The sequence below is a fragment of the Protopterus annectens genome, chromosome 11.part0 (assembly GCF_019279795.1).
Source record: "Protopterus annectens isolate FY-2018-M chromosome 11.part0, PAN1.0, whole genome shotgun sequence".
Lineage (NCBI taxonomy): Eukaryota > Metazoa > Chordata > Ceratodontiformes > Protopteridae > Protopterus > Protopterus annectens.
In genome coordinates this window covers 639305557-639320137 of record NC_056745.1, presented here as the reverse complement: position 1 = coordinate 639320137, position 14581 = coordinate 639305557, and the positions used below count along the sequence as shown (strand labels likewise).

Genomic DNA, 14581 nt, shown 5'->3' with positions numbered 1-14581 from the left:
GATTCATCACCCAGAGACTCCCTACACTATGGAACAGAATCCCAGTCCATGTGAGACAGAGCCCCTCACTGACACTGTTCAAGAGAAATCTTGACGAGTGGATGGGAGATCGTAGGTTTACCCCGGGAATCATCTCTGTGTCACTGCTGGACAGAGGCACAGCAAACTAATGGGTATAGTATTCTCATCCTAAGGGGTGGTGAAAGCCACACACACTCTGGCTAGGCTTATAAATGCCCTAGGGCAGATAGCCTAGTATGAACCTATGACCCTATGAATATATATATATATATATATATATATATATATATATATATATATATATATATATATATATATATATATATATATACACACACACACATATATATATATATATATAAATATATACACACACACACGCGCGCACACACACACACACACACACACACACACACACACACAATGTATGTTATCTATTTGGTAGACAATAAGCTGTATGCTGATTTTTGTACTAAAGATATATCTTTAGATGCTGATTTTATATAGGTTCATAGGTAAGTACTAGGTTAGCTGCCTTTGTGGGTCATTCTAAGCCTAGTAAACTTCTTTTTTGTGCTTGAAATAACTTGTTCAATTTAGTTATTGACCATGGGATGGGTAAGGCCAATCTATACTTATATATTACCCCTAATGAGATTAAGTGGGATAATACCGTAGATAATTTGAGAGGATCCATACATAGGATAAAGCATTTAGAAGCTGCTTCATCCCATTATTATGTACAGAGGGTAGTCATGGGGTAATTTTTCTGTTTCCCCATCCACAGCTCTAAGTTTTGTTTGAAAATGGACAGGGATGTACTTTGTTATATGTGGCTAGGGAGCCCACAGTAACAGTATCCTCTGGGAGATATACCTGTCCCTGCAAACTGTTCTATTGATGCTGCAGAAGATGTTTAGAGCCCTAGACAGAATATTTCAGATGCCATTTGACTTAATGATGTGCAGTAAATCCATCAGTAATAGGTCAGAGGATGTCTTGTATGCCAGACACAGGTCACCTCTTAGCAGTCTGTAGGATACTGAGTACAGTGACAGAGCTTTGAGTCCATTCATTTAGGACATAGTCTCTAGGCCTTGTATCATTTTATTACGGCATCCCTGTGGTCATTCCAGTTGTTGCATGTGTCTGGACAGACAGCCAAAGAGGGCATTATATTCAATGATTGCCCTAATGATGGCTGAGTTTAGGAGGACAATGATATCCCTAGATCTAGACACAATACCTTTGTTTATAAGCTGTGCAGTATAGAAGGGCTTACTTACAACAACAGACACATGTTGGTCAAATGTTAGGTCACGGTCCATATTACTTTTGAAATCCCGAATAACTGGATAAACTCTTAAGGACGTATTGTCAATGTAGTAGTTCCCTGCATTTTTTTGGCATTTAGTTTCAGTCCATGATTTTGGTAGCAGTTATTTATTTGAGAAAATCTTCCTGTAGGATGGCTAAGTTATTAGGAGATTCAATGACAGCTCCTAGCTTGCAGTCATCTGCAAACTTAGTCAGCCACAGCCCTTTGGTATTGGTTTTAACTTTGGAAAAATAGATGCCAAACAGGAGAGGTCCCATTACAGAAACCTGGTAAAGTCCACTGGTGACTGGTCTCTTTGTAGAGATAACTTCCCCTATTTTGACTAGCTGAGTCCTACCTGTGAACGAGTTGGCAGTCCAGCTGGAGACTTAGGGGTTTATTCCCAGTTTATTCAGCTTTTCTACTATACCAGAGCGAGGAATTGCATCAAAAGCTTTGGCCAGGTTGAGGTATGCAGTGTGTACTGTTTTGCCTTCATCCATTGCTTTGGTGACCTTTTCAAAAAAATTAAAATCCTCTAGTTTAAGTAAACATCACCTGCCCTTGACAAATCCAAACTGAGTCGGGTCCAGCATTTGAAGGTTCCCTTAATCCTGGATGATTAATTCCAAGGTAAGTCTTTCCATACGAGGCTGGTGTCAGATGTGTGTCTATAAAAGGTTCTTCCTCCCTTATGCAGGGTAATGACTGTTGCCATTCTCCATTTGCTTGGTACAAAACCTGTATGGAGGCTGAGACTGAACAGTGTTGTTAGGGGTGTGGCTAAATTGTGCTTCATGCTACTTAAGATGTATACATGGGATATTGTCAGGCACCATTGTTACAGTATTTTTAGCTTTTAATAGCACTTTTAGGACTTGGTCTTGTGTGACAATGGAAGGTGAGCCAATTTCAGGTATATCTTGACAGACAGACAGAGGGGAGAGAAAGAAAGAGACAGAAAGATTTATTAATAAAAAAATGGGTTATTGTGTAGTGTGATAACCCACAAGGAAGTCTGTGTGGGTTTGGGCATTCCCATGTTGATTTGCAGGCAATAAGGGTGAAATGTCATTGATGGACAGATTGTCTACGTACACAGTATGTTTGTTCATTACACTGTATCACTGGCACATGTGCCATATAAACATTATATATAATACATTTGTAATTCTTCCACTGACTTATGAAATCTAATACATGTAAAGTACTGACAAGGTAAATTATTTGTTTTATATTTGCTGAACAGAATAGTCTGACTAAGATAAGAGCTGAAGACTGTTTTTTAACTAATAATTTTGACTTTTTGGATGGATGTCCCGATAAGTAAAATACTGTACAACTAATGCAGCTGTCCTCTGCTAAATTTTTAACTGTCTGCACTCCAGCTTTGTCCGTTCCATTTTTGTATTAGTAGTATTGATATTACTGCTATTACTATTCTATTTTTTTCTTAAATTATTTTAAGGACAGGTGTTGTGGGCATGTTATTACATTATGCAAAAAACTTTTGCCAAAAATATTACTGTTATGGTCAAACCAAGAGTTATAGAAAGATTCAAGGGTGATAATGGAGAACACTAGTTCGTGCTTAAGTAAAAATCAATCAAATCCAGAATAGTGAGTGATGTGGATATGCAAAGTCCAATGTTCTCCATTATCACATGGTTAAGCACTCAAAACTCCATCACTCGCTATCCACCCTAAACCTCAACATCCCTGCCATCTCCAGGTTTAAAAGCTACCTAGTAGGCAGGCAACAAGCTCTGCTGTGGCAGAACCAACTCTCTCCCTCCCTCCCAGTCTCCCTAGGGGTACCCGAAGGCTCCATCCTGGGACCACTACTCTTTACCCTCTTCACCAATCAGCTCCCATCCAATATTCCCAAAGCCTCAATAGTGCAATATGCAGATGATACTGCCATAATATGTGCAGCCAAAACAATTGACCTACTTCACTCCCAAACACAAGAATGCTTTTCCCTGGCCGAAACCTGGATCAACAAACAATGCCTAATTCTCAACCCAGGAAAAAACAATCTACTCCTGTTTAGCTCCCACAGATGCAAACCTCCCTTTGACAGTTTCACAATCTCCTCAAATAACAACACCACAATCACCCCAACAACCACACCAAACTACTAGGGATTGAAATAGACAACAACCTCAGATTTGACCTACATATTTCCTTGACCATAAAAAGTACATAAAAAACTTGGACTACTCTATTGCAACAAAAAATTTCTCACCAACCACTCCAAAGTTACAATAGCCAGGACTCACTTTCTATCCACCTTGCTGTATGTCTCTCTTGTCCTTATAAATCTCTGCAAATCTGATCTAAACAAACTTGATAGCTGTTACAATAAGATAGCCAAATTCACTACAGACTCACCCATCAGAACACACCACTGCGACTGCCTCAAAAAACTCAACTGGCTTGAACTACCTCAACTACTACAACTCAATCAACTATCACTAGCCCACAAAATAATTTAGTTCTCTGAAAACACCCAGCTCTACAAAATCTTTTTCAATCCTATACCACCACCAGGCCCTTAAGATCTAGTACCCAAAACCTCCTCAAGGTTACCGAATTCAACAATGAGGCTGGTAAGGCAGTTTAAGTCGCTATATCTCAAAAGCCTGGAACTCCCTTCCTCCCCACATAACTGACTGCAAATTCCCAACCTTGTTCAAAAAACTGCTCAAAACTTACTTCCTAAACAAACGGCTATGCTCCTGCATCACCCCTGGCTAATACCTCAACTCTAAAGTTCACTAACCTAAGGAAAAGTTGTCATACTAACCAATTCTGCACAATGTACCTACCTATAACTGGTACACATTTGTACCTCCTAACTCTCCAATGGCTATATTACGATCCATGCAATTTTGCACTTTATACTACCCACGGCTATATTCTCCAGTAATACCAAAGAGTACTAGGATTATGTATCCTATCTTTGAGACTTATCGAATAACAAAATGCTGTTCCTCATATTTCTGTCTTAGACCTTTTTTTCTTCCTTGCAATGTTATCTATCCCAGGAATGTTGCGCTTAGAATCATTATACTGTTAAAATGTTGTTCTTAGAACCTACATACTGTGCTAATGACTAGCTACTAATATGTTTACCTTGTAATACGAATAATATGTACCCTAAATCTATGTAGTTCAAAATCTTGTCATTCCTTTTTCTCTTTGTAATCAATTGTTATCGTATTGTTTAAAGTTGTTCTCTTGGAGCTTTTCTCCCCTGGCCTCCACTGAAAATGGACTTGTATCCAGTTGGACTCTCCTGGTCAACAAATGTAAAATAAATAAATAAACAAACAAAAATCATCTCAAACTGTTACTGCTACTAAATATGCTAAAAAATAAAAATATTTTCATTATTGCTGAGCAAATCTCTCAGCTGTCCCTGACATTAATTAGAAAACTTCTTAACACTGAATGTGTAACATACCTTTCAAATGTGGAACAGTGAGGATTATGGACTTTTTAAGACTCAAAATGTTGAACATTCCTCATAATGAGTTGACTTCAGAGGTTTGAGTAACAATAATGGGTTTTCTAATCATTCTTTTTAGCTTTGCCCCGTTTGTTGAGCAAAGAAGTTGACAGCTGTGCCGAGATGATGTGTATCAACTCCTAGATGTTATGCAACTGCCGTAGTGTTCTGAGCACTACACAAAAACAATGTGGGATCCAGTGTTTCCCATTATCACTTGTTCAAGATATCAATGAAAGAATTATTCACCTGTGAAAGAGCTTTTCAATTATGTATAATAAGAGGATATGCATACTGTTGTTTTGTGATTTTTGTCAAATTTGTGCAAATTATACATATAATATTTTCACAATATTTCAAAACAATATTAATCTTCAAAACCATCTGTGTTACATGGCAAGTATCAGTGACATCATTGTGTCTTAATGTTTTGTCTAGGGTGGCATGTTTGTTCACCGTAGGTGACACAGCTTTTATTAAATGAATGCAGTAATGAAAATATGGTTAACAGTCATAACTGCTTTACCGAAAGGGCATTTAGATCTCAGAAAGCATTCACATTACCCACCATGATATAATGTCATTTTTACTAACTCACACTAATTGAATACACCCCCTCAACAAGACAGTATCACATTCTATTTTTCCAAGATTAAAGTAAACACGGAACTAGGTCATATTTTTCATACCTTTTTGCAAATGACCCTTAATAACTCCAGCTCTGCACATCACATTGTGACCATCTCACTGGCATGCTTTGCAAATGCCACCTTGCTGCCTTTTTCCATGACATAATATCTGAAAACGGTGACAGGTATACTCGTTTTAAAAATACAGGGAAGTTTTCTGTAAAGACCAGTACACTCAACAGGAACTGCTTTCCTGAGGACTCTGGTTTTATAAGAAGCAACTTTGTTGATCGGTCTCCCCAAGTTAAACAAACGAAATATAATCAAAAGTAGAGACATCGTTTGTGATACACGTCAGTTTAAGTTTTTTTTGACATTTTAGTGTTTTAATTAAAAAAAATTAGTTGATGTGGTGTAACATCCTTACCCCTATAGTTCTGACATGGGTGTTAAAAATTCTGCTTCGTCTTTGGAGCTCTTTGTTTCGTCTTCTCTCTAGAACCGCATCTTCTCTTACGTCAGCCGGAAGATCAACTTTATGCATTCTGATAAAATGTATAAAAAATAGTTTTGAACTAATGTGTAATAGACATGGGTAACTGCTACACTTGCGCTGTGACAACTGTAAACAGCTTTGTAGCTAAGCAACTAGTTCACGGTGTGAGTGAAATCGCGAGAACTTCGTCGCATGCTTTGAGGCAAACTTCTTAGCGAACAGTTTGGATAAGGCGGGAATTTCTGTTAGAGTCATCAACTTTAAATAGTGACGCTAATAAGACTGATTGTTTTATATTGCAAACCGTTGACTGTTTAAGTTTACACTAGATATGACCGGCTATTTAAAACTACTAGAGATAGAAAATTTCAAGTCCTGGAGGGGGCGGCAAGTGATTGGCCCATTTAAGAGATTTAACTGTATAATTGGACCGAATGGCTCAGGTATTTTTCTTCCACAGGAGATAAATAACTTTTGTGTATTGGTTACAGCTTGGATGCGAGCTTTGTAGCAAAAATAATACACATGATAGTAATTTAAGAGAGTGGTTAACCTAGTAGAACATTGCTCTTTTAATTGACAAAACATTTATGGAAAACAGTGTTTTAAGAAGGATGTTGAAGAGTACTAAAGTTGTAACGTATGACGTTATGTTGGGATTTGAAACAACACTGTCCTATATCTACTATTAGGGAAAAAATCTATAAGGCATCATTATAAGCTTTGGGAAGAGTTAAATTGTATTTCTTTTGGTTTATTCATAGTTCTCAGTCTTCCACTCCTTAAATGTGGAACACCGCCACTGGTAATTTGGAAAAAAATGTCCCAAATATGAATACGATGCACTAACCTAACCTCTCTCACTATAAAGCTCACAACGTGGTTAACATTTATTGCTTTATACCTATATAAGTTTATTTTGTTCAATCAATATGATCCAGCATTACTTATTTAAATATTATTGAGAGCGAATGTGTGAGAAACCCTTCCACTGTGGAACAGCAAGGAATATGGTCTTTTTTTTTTTTTTTTTTTTTTTTAAGTCTCAAAAATGAATAAAATTCCACAAAATGAGAGAGGATTGAGATGTATGGGTTGATTAGTCAGCATTGTAAATTTTACCCAGTATGCTGTGGTTTATGTGTTTTTGTCAGTGTACCATCCTAAAAAAAAGTGCTAATGCTGTCAACGTCTTGCCTGGAACATCAGGGACAAATGCAGAAATAATAGGCAACAGTGTTTTAAATTAGTACTATTGATTTGGGACGTTGGTATGATAAGGGAATGTAAGTTAACATGTATTGTATGAAGAAAACAAGTTTATAATTCTTTCTTTTTTTTTTTTTTTTTTTTGTCGTTATGTATTAAATGTGATCCATTTTGCTTTTTTTTTTCTAAAATCACTAGTGTTTGCTCTGTCCCTCAATCATATCTAACTGTCTAGCCACAACTGGGGGTGTTTTTGAAAATCCGGGACAATTGAAATGTATTGAGGTCTTTGATTTTGACCCATACTTTTTAGCCTTCCTAAAACCAGTGACTTCTGGAGAAAAAGATAACACTACACTTAATGGCAAATTATAGATATCTTATTTCAAAAAAAATGTATATTGATTCACATTTTCTTATTCTGCCATCATCTGAAGTCACGAGTACTAATATTTTGCAAAGAATCCTTGATAATTTCTGGATTTGACCCTGATTTACTTGACAGCTGTGATGGCGCAAGGTGAGTATTTTTCCCCCAGACGATGCAGGATTCTTGAAGTTTATGGAGGTGCAGCTCTGTTTGAGTGGGAATAGACTTTTGCCACTGATTAAAAGTGACCTTAAAATTGTTCAATTGTAGGGATCTGTTAAAAGTGAAGCATACATACCGTGTGCTGCTTTTGTGATATTTATTTATTTATTTTTGTTGATAACCATGTCTATCAAAAATTGTGGAGCTGGTAGGGATCATACATCTCAACCTCTTGGCAAAAGAAATCAGGACAAAGCCAAAAATAATGAGGGATAAGGGCACAGAATCTGGGACAATTTTTTATTGCTTGTAAAAAGTTGCTGCAACAGGTTATGGATTAGCTGGCATGATTTAAAGGATATGATGTCTGAAACTCAATTGTCTGTCATTATTTAGTGACTTCAGATCTCAATTATTTATTAGAAAGCCACAAATTTTATGAGGAACAGACAAAAATATGAGGCGAAAATCTGGACAGTTGAGAGGTATCTGCTGAAAATGACATGCGTTTTTACAGAGTGCTAAGTTTTCCATTGACTGTTACTTATTAGACAGTGCACTTGGAGCTGAACATCAGTATGCCACATTAAATGCTTGATGTTTCAGAGGGGGTACCTCTCAACTGTCCAGATTGTTCTGCATCATATTTTTGGTCTGTTCCTCATAAAATTTGGTGGTTTTCTGGATTTTTATGGCAAACCACTGAGGACTGAATTCACTAAATAATGACAGACATTTGTGGTTCTGACTTCATATCCTTTAGAAAATCCATGATAATAGATGACCTTTAATTCTAGCAACTTTCTAAGTTTGAGAGCTGCATTTAAAATCTGTTCCTTTTTTGCTTTGTCCAGCCATCAGTTTGACATTGTCCAGATTTTTTATGCTAAGAGGTTGAGAAGTAATAGGGTAAAGGCTGGTAAAAAAGTAGAGCACCTTATCCAGCACGAAATTTGAAGTTAGTACGGTTTTGTAAGTTGAACTTACCATAACAGTAGCCTTGGCTATATGGGTTATGTCCTGCCAAGGATGTAATGGCCATCCAGCTTCCAAAGCTTCAGGGCACCTTCCACATGCACAAACTGTCAAGCAGCTCAAGCAAACAGGCAAGTCTGAGTGAGAAGCCCTTCAGAGCTTTCCTGCCAGCAGAAAGAAGGATGCTGAGCCTTGAAAGGACTATGCTAGGAACAACAAAAAAATGTCCACACACTGGCAAAAAAAAAAACCCCAGACCAAAAAACAAGGAGGATGGAGGGAGTGGCTGCTGCAGTTGTAATCCGTTGAACATCTAATGTTATGGTAAGTTCAACTTGCACATCTGTACTATGTTCTTCATATTGATCACTGCTGCAGTAGCCTTAATTACATAGGTTGACCTTAACTATATAGGTAGATTACTATAGCTAGCTACATTTGGGTGGTGGAAAGAGAAGAGTCCAGGAAACCCCTGGACCCCCCTACAGGATGGTCCAAGCAAAGCTTGTTTTGGCCCTAGAGAAGGAATCAAGCTTATACTACTTTGTAAATATATGTACGGAGAACAAAGTAGCAGCTTCTACACTATTTCTAGAATCCACCCCTTTCCAGAAAAATAGAGATGAAGGCAAGGCCATGGTAGAAATGTCTTGACCTTGCCTGAAATAGATTTGTTAAGGTGAAATAGTACTTTTGACACAGGTTGTGTCTCCTTATCTTCACAAGAAATAAACAATTGCTTTGAAGAGCTGAGAGATGTAGTTCTGTCAAGATATTATCTGAGTTGTCTGTGGGCATTTTCTCTCTCATTTTTAGATTCAGTAAGGAAAACGTAGAAATGGGGCAGTCTTAAAGTAAACATGGATATCGCTGTAGGCCTAAAAGAATGATTACTTCTCAAAGAAACCCTGTCCCTACAGAAAATGAGGTAGGATTGACTTACCATAACAGCTTGCAACTCAGATGCCCTTCTTACAGAGATCAGACCAATCAGTAAAACTGTTTTCCATGTTAAGACCTTGAGGTCCGCTAGATGAGCTGGTTCAGATGAAGCAAATGTTAGCTTCTCTAATACAAAATTAAGATCTCAAGGAGGGACCACCGGTTTACTTGGTGGCCTCTTATGCAAAACCTCTTTCAAGCACATTTTGACATGAGACTGCCTTGACAGAGGAAGATCTATGGGTAGATATGCTGAAATAGCCAATAAATGAGCAAGAAAGGTCATAGGATAGTAACTCGCATAAGTATTGTAAAACCAAAGAACCACTAGCCTTGAATGAGTGCTGTTTATGTTGTTGGCATTACCTAGAAAACCTTTCCATTTGCTAATATATAATTTTCAAGTAGCAGGCTTTCTTGTCTCCATTAGTACCAGCTGCACATCCTTAGTAAACAGGTGCCTAAAAGGAATTAAGACCTTATTATCCAGGCAGTCAATTGAAAATGATTGGTGTTGGGAGTGTATCAAACACCCCTGTTTTTGTGTGAGTAGATAGTCTGTGACGAAGCTTGTAATTGCCCCTGGCCATTTCTGAAAGAAGGGAGAACCACAGTTGCCTAGGCCAGAAGGGAATAACCACAGTGATCTTGGGGGATTCCTTCTGAATCTTCAGAAGTACCCTGGATATTAGTGGAAAGGGTGGAAAAGCATATAGGACCGTTCCTGTCCTAAGAAAAGGCATTTGTCTTCCAGGCCTTCTTGCATAGACTCCAGGAACAGAAACTTGACATTTGATTATTCAAAATGGAAGAAGTGTATGAAGCCTGGATGAGTAGGGGTGTGATGATAAATATCTTGCAAGTCTAGTGTTACCAGGAAACTTGAAAGAGGAAGAAGAGGTAACAAGTTGTGAAGTGGCATAATTTTTGAATTAAGGCACTATGACAAAGTTTAGGAAAGAAAGATCCAAAACTGGTCTCCAAGCATTTTCTTTCTTTGGCACTAGGAACATTCTTTAATGAAAACCCTTCCCCATTTGGGAAGGATAAACTGGTTCTGGACAGCATGTGGTGAAGAACAGGTGGAAACCGAGTCTGATCTGGAGGATAATTTCCTCCCACTGCCATCTGTAAGTTTGATAAATGATATTCAGAAAGAACCCTTTTGTCTGCATTAATCCGTTCCTAAAGAGAAAAAAGGACATCATAGCTTTCTCGAAGAAAAAGGGGCCAGGTTAGGAGTGGGTCACAAGGTATCTTTAGTCAGACATATTGGAGTGTTCTTGGTTTGGGGAGCTCAGAGACTTCTTTTTGGAACTCCTTGCCATTCATTCTTAAACATCTATTTACCTGAATTCTGTTGAGAGTGTTCATAGAAAGAAAATCTCTCAAACAATTTGGAAAGGGAGAGCAGAAAAATCTTGAGAGTCACTGGATTAGTTTGCCCCTTTCATCTCACTTTTTGATCACCTCTGCAGCAGAGGGGCCGAATATTAAACCTCTCTCCAAGGGAGAATTTAAAATGTAATTTTTAACATTATCTGGAAGGTTCTAAGAATGCAGCCATTCAAACCTCCTTAAAACAGTACCAGTGGCCATAGCCCTGGTGTTATACATGCTTGCTTGTCATCATCATCTTCTTTTGGCTGTTCCTGTTAGGGGTCACCACAGCGGATCATCTGTTTCCATTTCTTCCTGTCCTCTGCATCATGCTCTTTCACACCAACCGCCTGCATGTCCTCTCTCACCACATCCATGAACCTCATCTTAGGCCTTCCTCTTTTCCTCTTACCTGGCAGCTCCATCCTTGGCATCCTTTTCCCAATATACCCAGCATCCCTCCTCAGCACATGTCCAAACCAATGCAATCTCGCCTCTCTTGCTTTGTCACCAAACTGTCCAACCGGAGCTGACCCTCTAATATATTGATTCCTAATCCTGTCCATCCTAGTCACACCCAGTGCAAATCTTAACATCTTTAACTCTGCCACATCTAGCCCTGACTCCTGCCTTTTCGACAATGCTGCCGTCTCCAACCCATATAACATAGCTGGTCTCACTACCCTCTTGTAGACCTTCCCTTTCACTCTTATTGGTACCCGTCTGTCACAAATCACTCCTGACACTCTTCCCCACCCATTCCAACATGCCTGTACTCTCTTCTTCACCTCTCTTCCACACTCACCATTACTCTGAACTGTTGATCCCAAGTACTTAAACTCATCCACCTTTACCAACTCTACTCCCTGCATCCTCACCATTCCTCTACCCTCCGTCTCATTTACACACACATATTCTGTTTTAGCCCTGCTGACCTTCATTCCTCTCCTCTCTAAAGCATATCTCCGCCTCTCCAGGGTCTCCTCAACCTGGTCCCTACTCTCACTACATATCACAATGTCATCTGCAAACATCATAGTCCACAGGGCCTCCTGTCTAATCTCATCTGTCAACCTGTCCATCACCACTGCAAATAAGAGAGGGCTCAGAGCTGATCCTTGATGTAATCCCACCTCCACCTTAAACGTATCTGTCACTCCCACCGCAGTCCTCACCAATGTCACACTACCCTTGTACATATCCTGTACCACTCTTACATACTTCTCTGCCACTCCCGACTTCCTCATACAATACCACAACTCCTCTCTAGGTACCCTGTCATATGCTTTCTCTAAGTCCACAAAGACACAATGCAACTCCTTCTGACCTTCTCTGTATTTCTCCAACAAAACTCTCAGAGCAAATATTGCACCTGCAGTGCTCTTTCCTGGCATGAAACCATACTGCTGATCACTAATCATCACCTCCCTTCTTAACCTAGCTTCCACTACTCTTTCCCATAACTTCAGGCTGTGACTGATCAATTTTATCCCTCTGTAGTTACTGCAGCTCTGCACATCACCCTTATTCTTAAAGATAGGTACCAAAACACTTTTTCTCCACTCCTCAGGCATCCTCTGACTTTCCAAAATTTCATTAAACAATCTGGTTAAAAATTCCACTGCCATTTCTCTTAAGCACCTCCATGCTTCCACTGGTATGTCATCTGGGCCAACAGCCTTTCCACTCTTCATCCTCTTCAAAACTGTCCTTACTTCCTCCTTGCTAATCTGCTTCACTTCCTGATTCACTATCCCCACATCATCCAACCTTCTCTCTCTCTCATTCTCTTCATTCATCAGCCCTTCAAAGTACTCTTTCCAACTTTTCAACACACACTCCTCACTTGTGAGTACGTTTCCCTCACTGTCCTTTATCACCCTTACCTGCTGCACATCTTTCCCAGCTCTGTCCCTCTGTCTAGCCAATTGGTACAGGTTCTTTTCTCCCTCTTTAGTATCCAATCTCTCATACAACTCTCTATATATGCCTTATCCTTAGCCTTCGCCACCTCTCTCTTTGCCATGCGCCTCATCTCCTTATACTCATGTCTACTTTCGTCATCTCTTTGACAATCCCACTTCTTCTTCGCCAGCCTCTTCCTCTGTATACTCTCCTGTACTTCCTCATTCCACCACCATGTCTCCTTGTCCTCCTTCCTCTGTCCAGATGTCACACCAAGCACCTTCCTAGCAGTCTCCCTTACTAGCTCTGCTGTAGTTACCCAGCTATTCGGTAACTCTTCATTGCCTCCCAGTGCCTGTCTTAACTCTTCCCTGAACTCCACCTCACAATCACCCTTTTTTTAACTTCCACCATTTAATCCTTGGCACTGCTTTCACACTCCTCCTCCGCTTCTTGATCACCAACATCATCCTACAGACCACCATTCTATGCTGCTTAACTACACTTTCCCCAGTCACCACTTTACAGCTTTACAGTCTCCAATCTCCTTCAGACTGGCCCTCATACATAGGATGTAATCCACCTGTGTGCATCTTCCTCCACTCTTGTACGTCACCCTATGCTCCTCCCCTTCTTAAAATACGTATTCACCACAGCCATGTCCATCCTTTTCGCAAAATCCACAATCATCTGACCTTCTGCATTCCTCTCCTTAACACCATTCCTACCCATCACTTCCTCATCCCCTCTGTTCACTTCGCCAACATGCCCATTGAAGTCCGCTCCAATCACTAGTCTCTCACCCTTGGGTACACTCACCACCACTTCATCCAACTCACTCCAAAATTTTTCTTTCTCATCCATTGCACACCCAACTTGTGGAGCATATGCATTAACAACATTTATCATTACACCATCAATTTCAAGCTTCATAAACATCACTCTATCAGACACTCTCTTCACCTCCAAAACACTGTTGGTATACTGTTCCGTTAGGATAACCCCTACCCCATTTCTTCTGCCATCCACACCATGATAGAACAGTTTGAACCCGCCTCCTATACACTTGGCCTTACTTCCCTTCCATCTGGTCTCTTGCACGCACAATATATCAACCTTCCTTCTCTCCATCATATCAGCTAGCTCTCTCCCTATACCAGTCATACTGCCAACATTCAAAGTTCCTACCCTCCGTACTACTCTCCTAACCTTCCTCCTCTCTTCCTGCCTTTGAGCATGCCTTCCCCCTCCTCTTCTTCTTCGGCCAACAGTAGCCCAATTTCCGCCAGCACCCTGTTGGCTAACAGTACTGGTGGCGGTCGTTGTTAACCCGGGCCTCAACCGATCCAGTATGTAATTATGAAAAGTTCTCCGCAGCAGTACTTTTTGGCAGAGGTTTTACGCCGGATGCCCTTCCTGATGCAACCCTCCCCATTTATCCGAGCTTGGGACCGGCACAAAGAAATGCACTGGCTTGTGCATCCCCAGTGGCTGGGCTTGCTTATACATGCTAATATTGTTATAAACAAATGTCAAACATTGTAAATATTTTACAATGAAAATAACTGACATTGGTGCTATTTTCTGATACCTTTACTCATTTAAGCTACTGGCTTTCTTAGTTAATGCCACACTCTAACAGATCCCCAGGACCTTAATG

The 14581-nt window shown here is 39.7% G+C and overlaps 2 protein-coding genes across 2 annotated transcripts in view; one reads left to right on the top strand and one right to left on the bottom strand.

The window, feature by feature from the left end:
• The window catches only part of RIBC2 (RIB43A domain with coiled-coils 2), a 353500-nt gene extending 347373 nt beyond the window's left edge, over window positions 1-6127 (bottom strand). Inside the window, exon 1 of the mRNA XM_044087234.1 lies at window positions 5910-6127. Within this exon, the coding sequence (XP_043943169.1) occupies window positions 5910-6026 (117 nt within the window). The 5' untranslated portion in view covers window positions 6027-6127. The remainder of the gene's footprint in view (window positions 1-5909) is intronic.
• Window positions 6128-6199: 72 nt separating this feature from the next.
• Window positions 6200-14581, top strand: part of SMC1B (structural maintenance of chromosomes 1B) — a 3759116-nt gene continuing 3750734 nt past the window's right edge. The window contains exon 1 of the mRNA XM_044087233.1: window positions 6200-6421. Within this exon, the coding sequence (XP_043943168.1) occupies window positions 6310-6421 (112 nt within the window). The 5' untranslated portion in view covers window positions 6200-6309. The remainder of the gene's footprint in view (window positions 6422-14581) is intronic.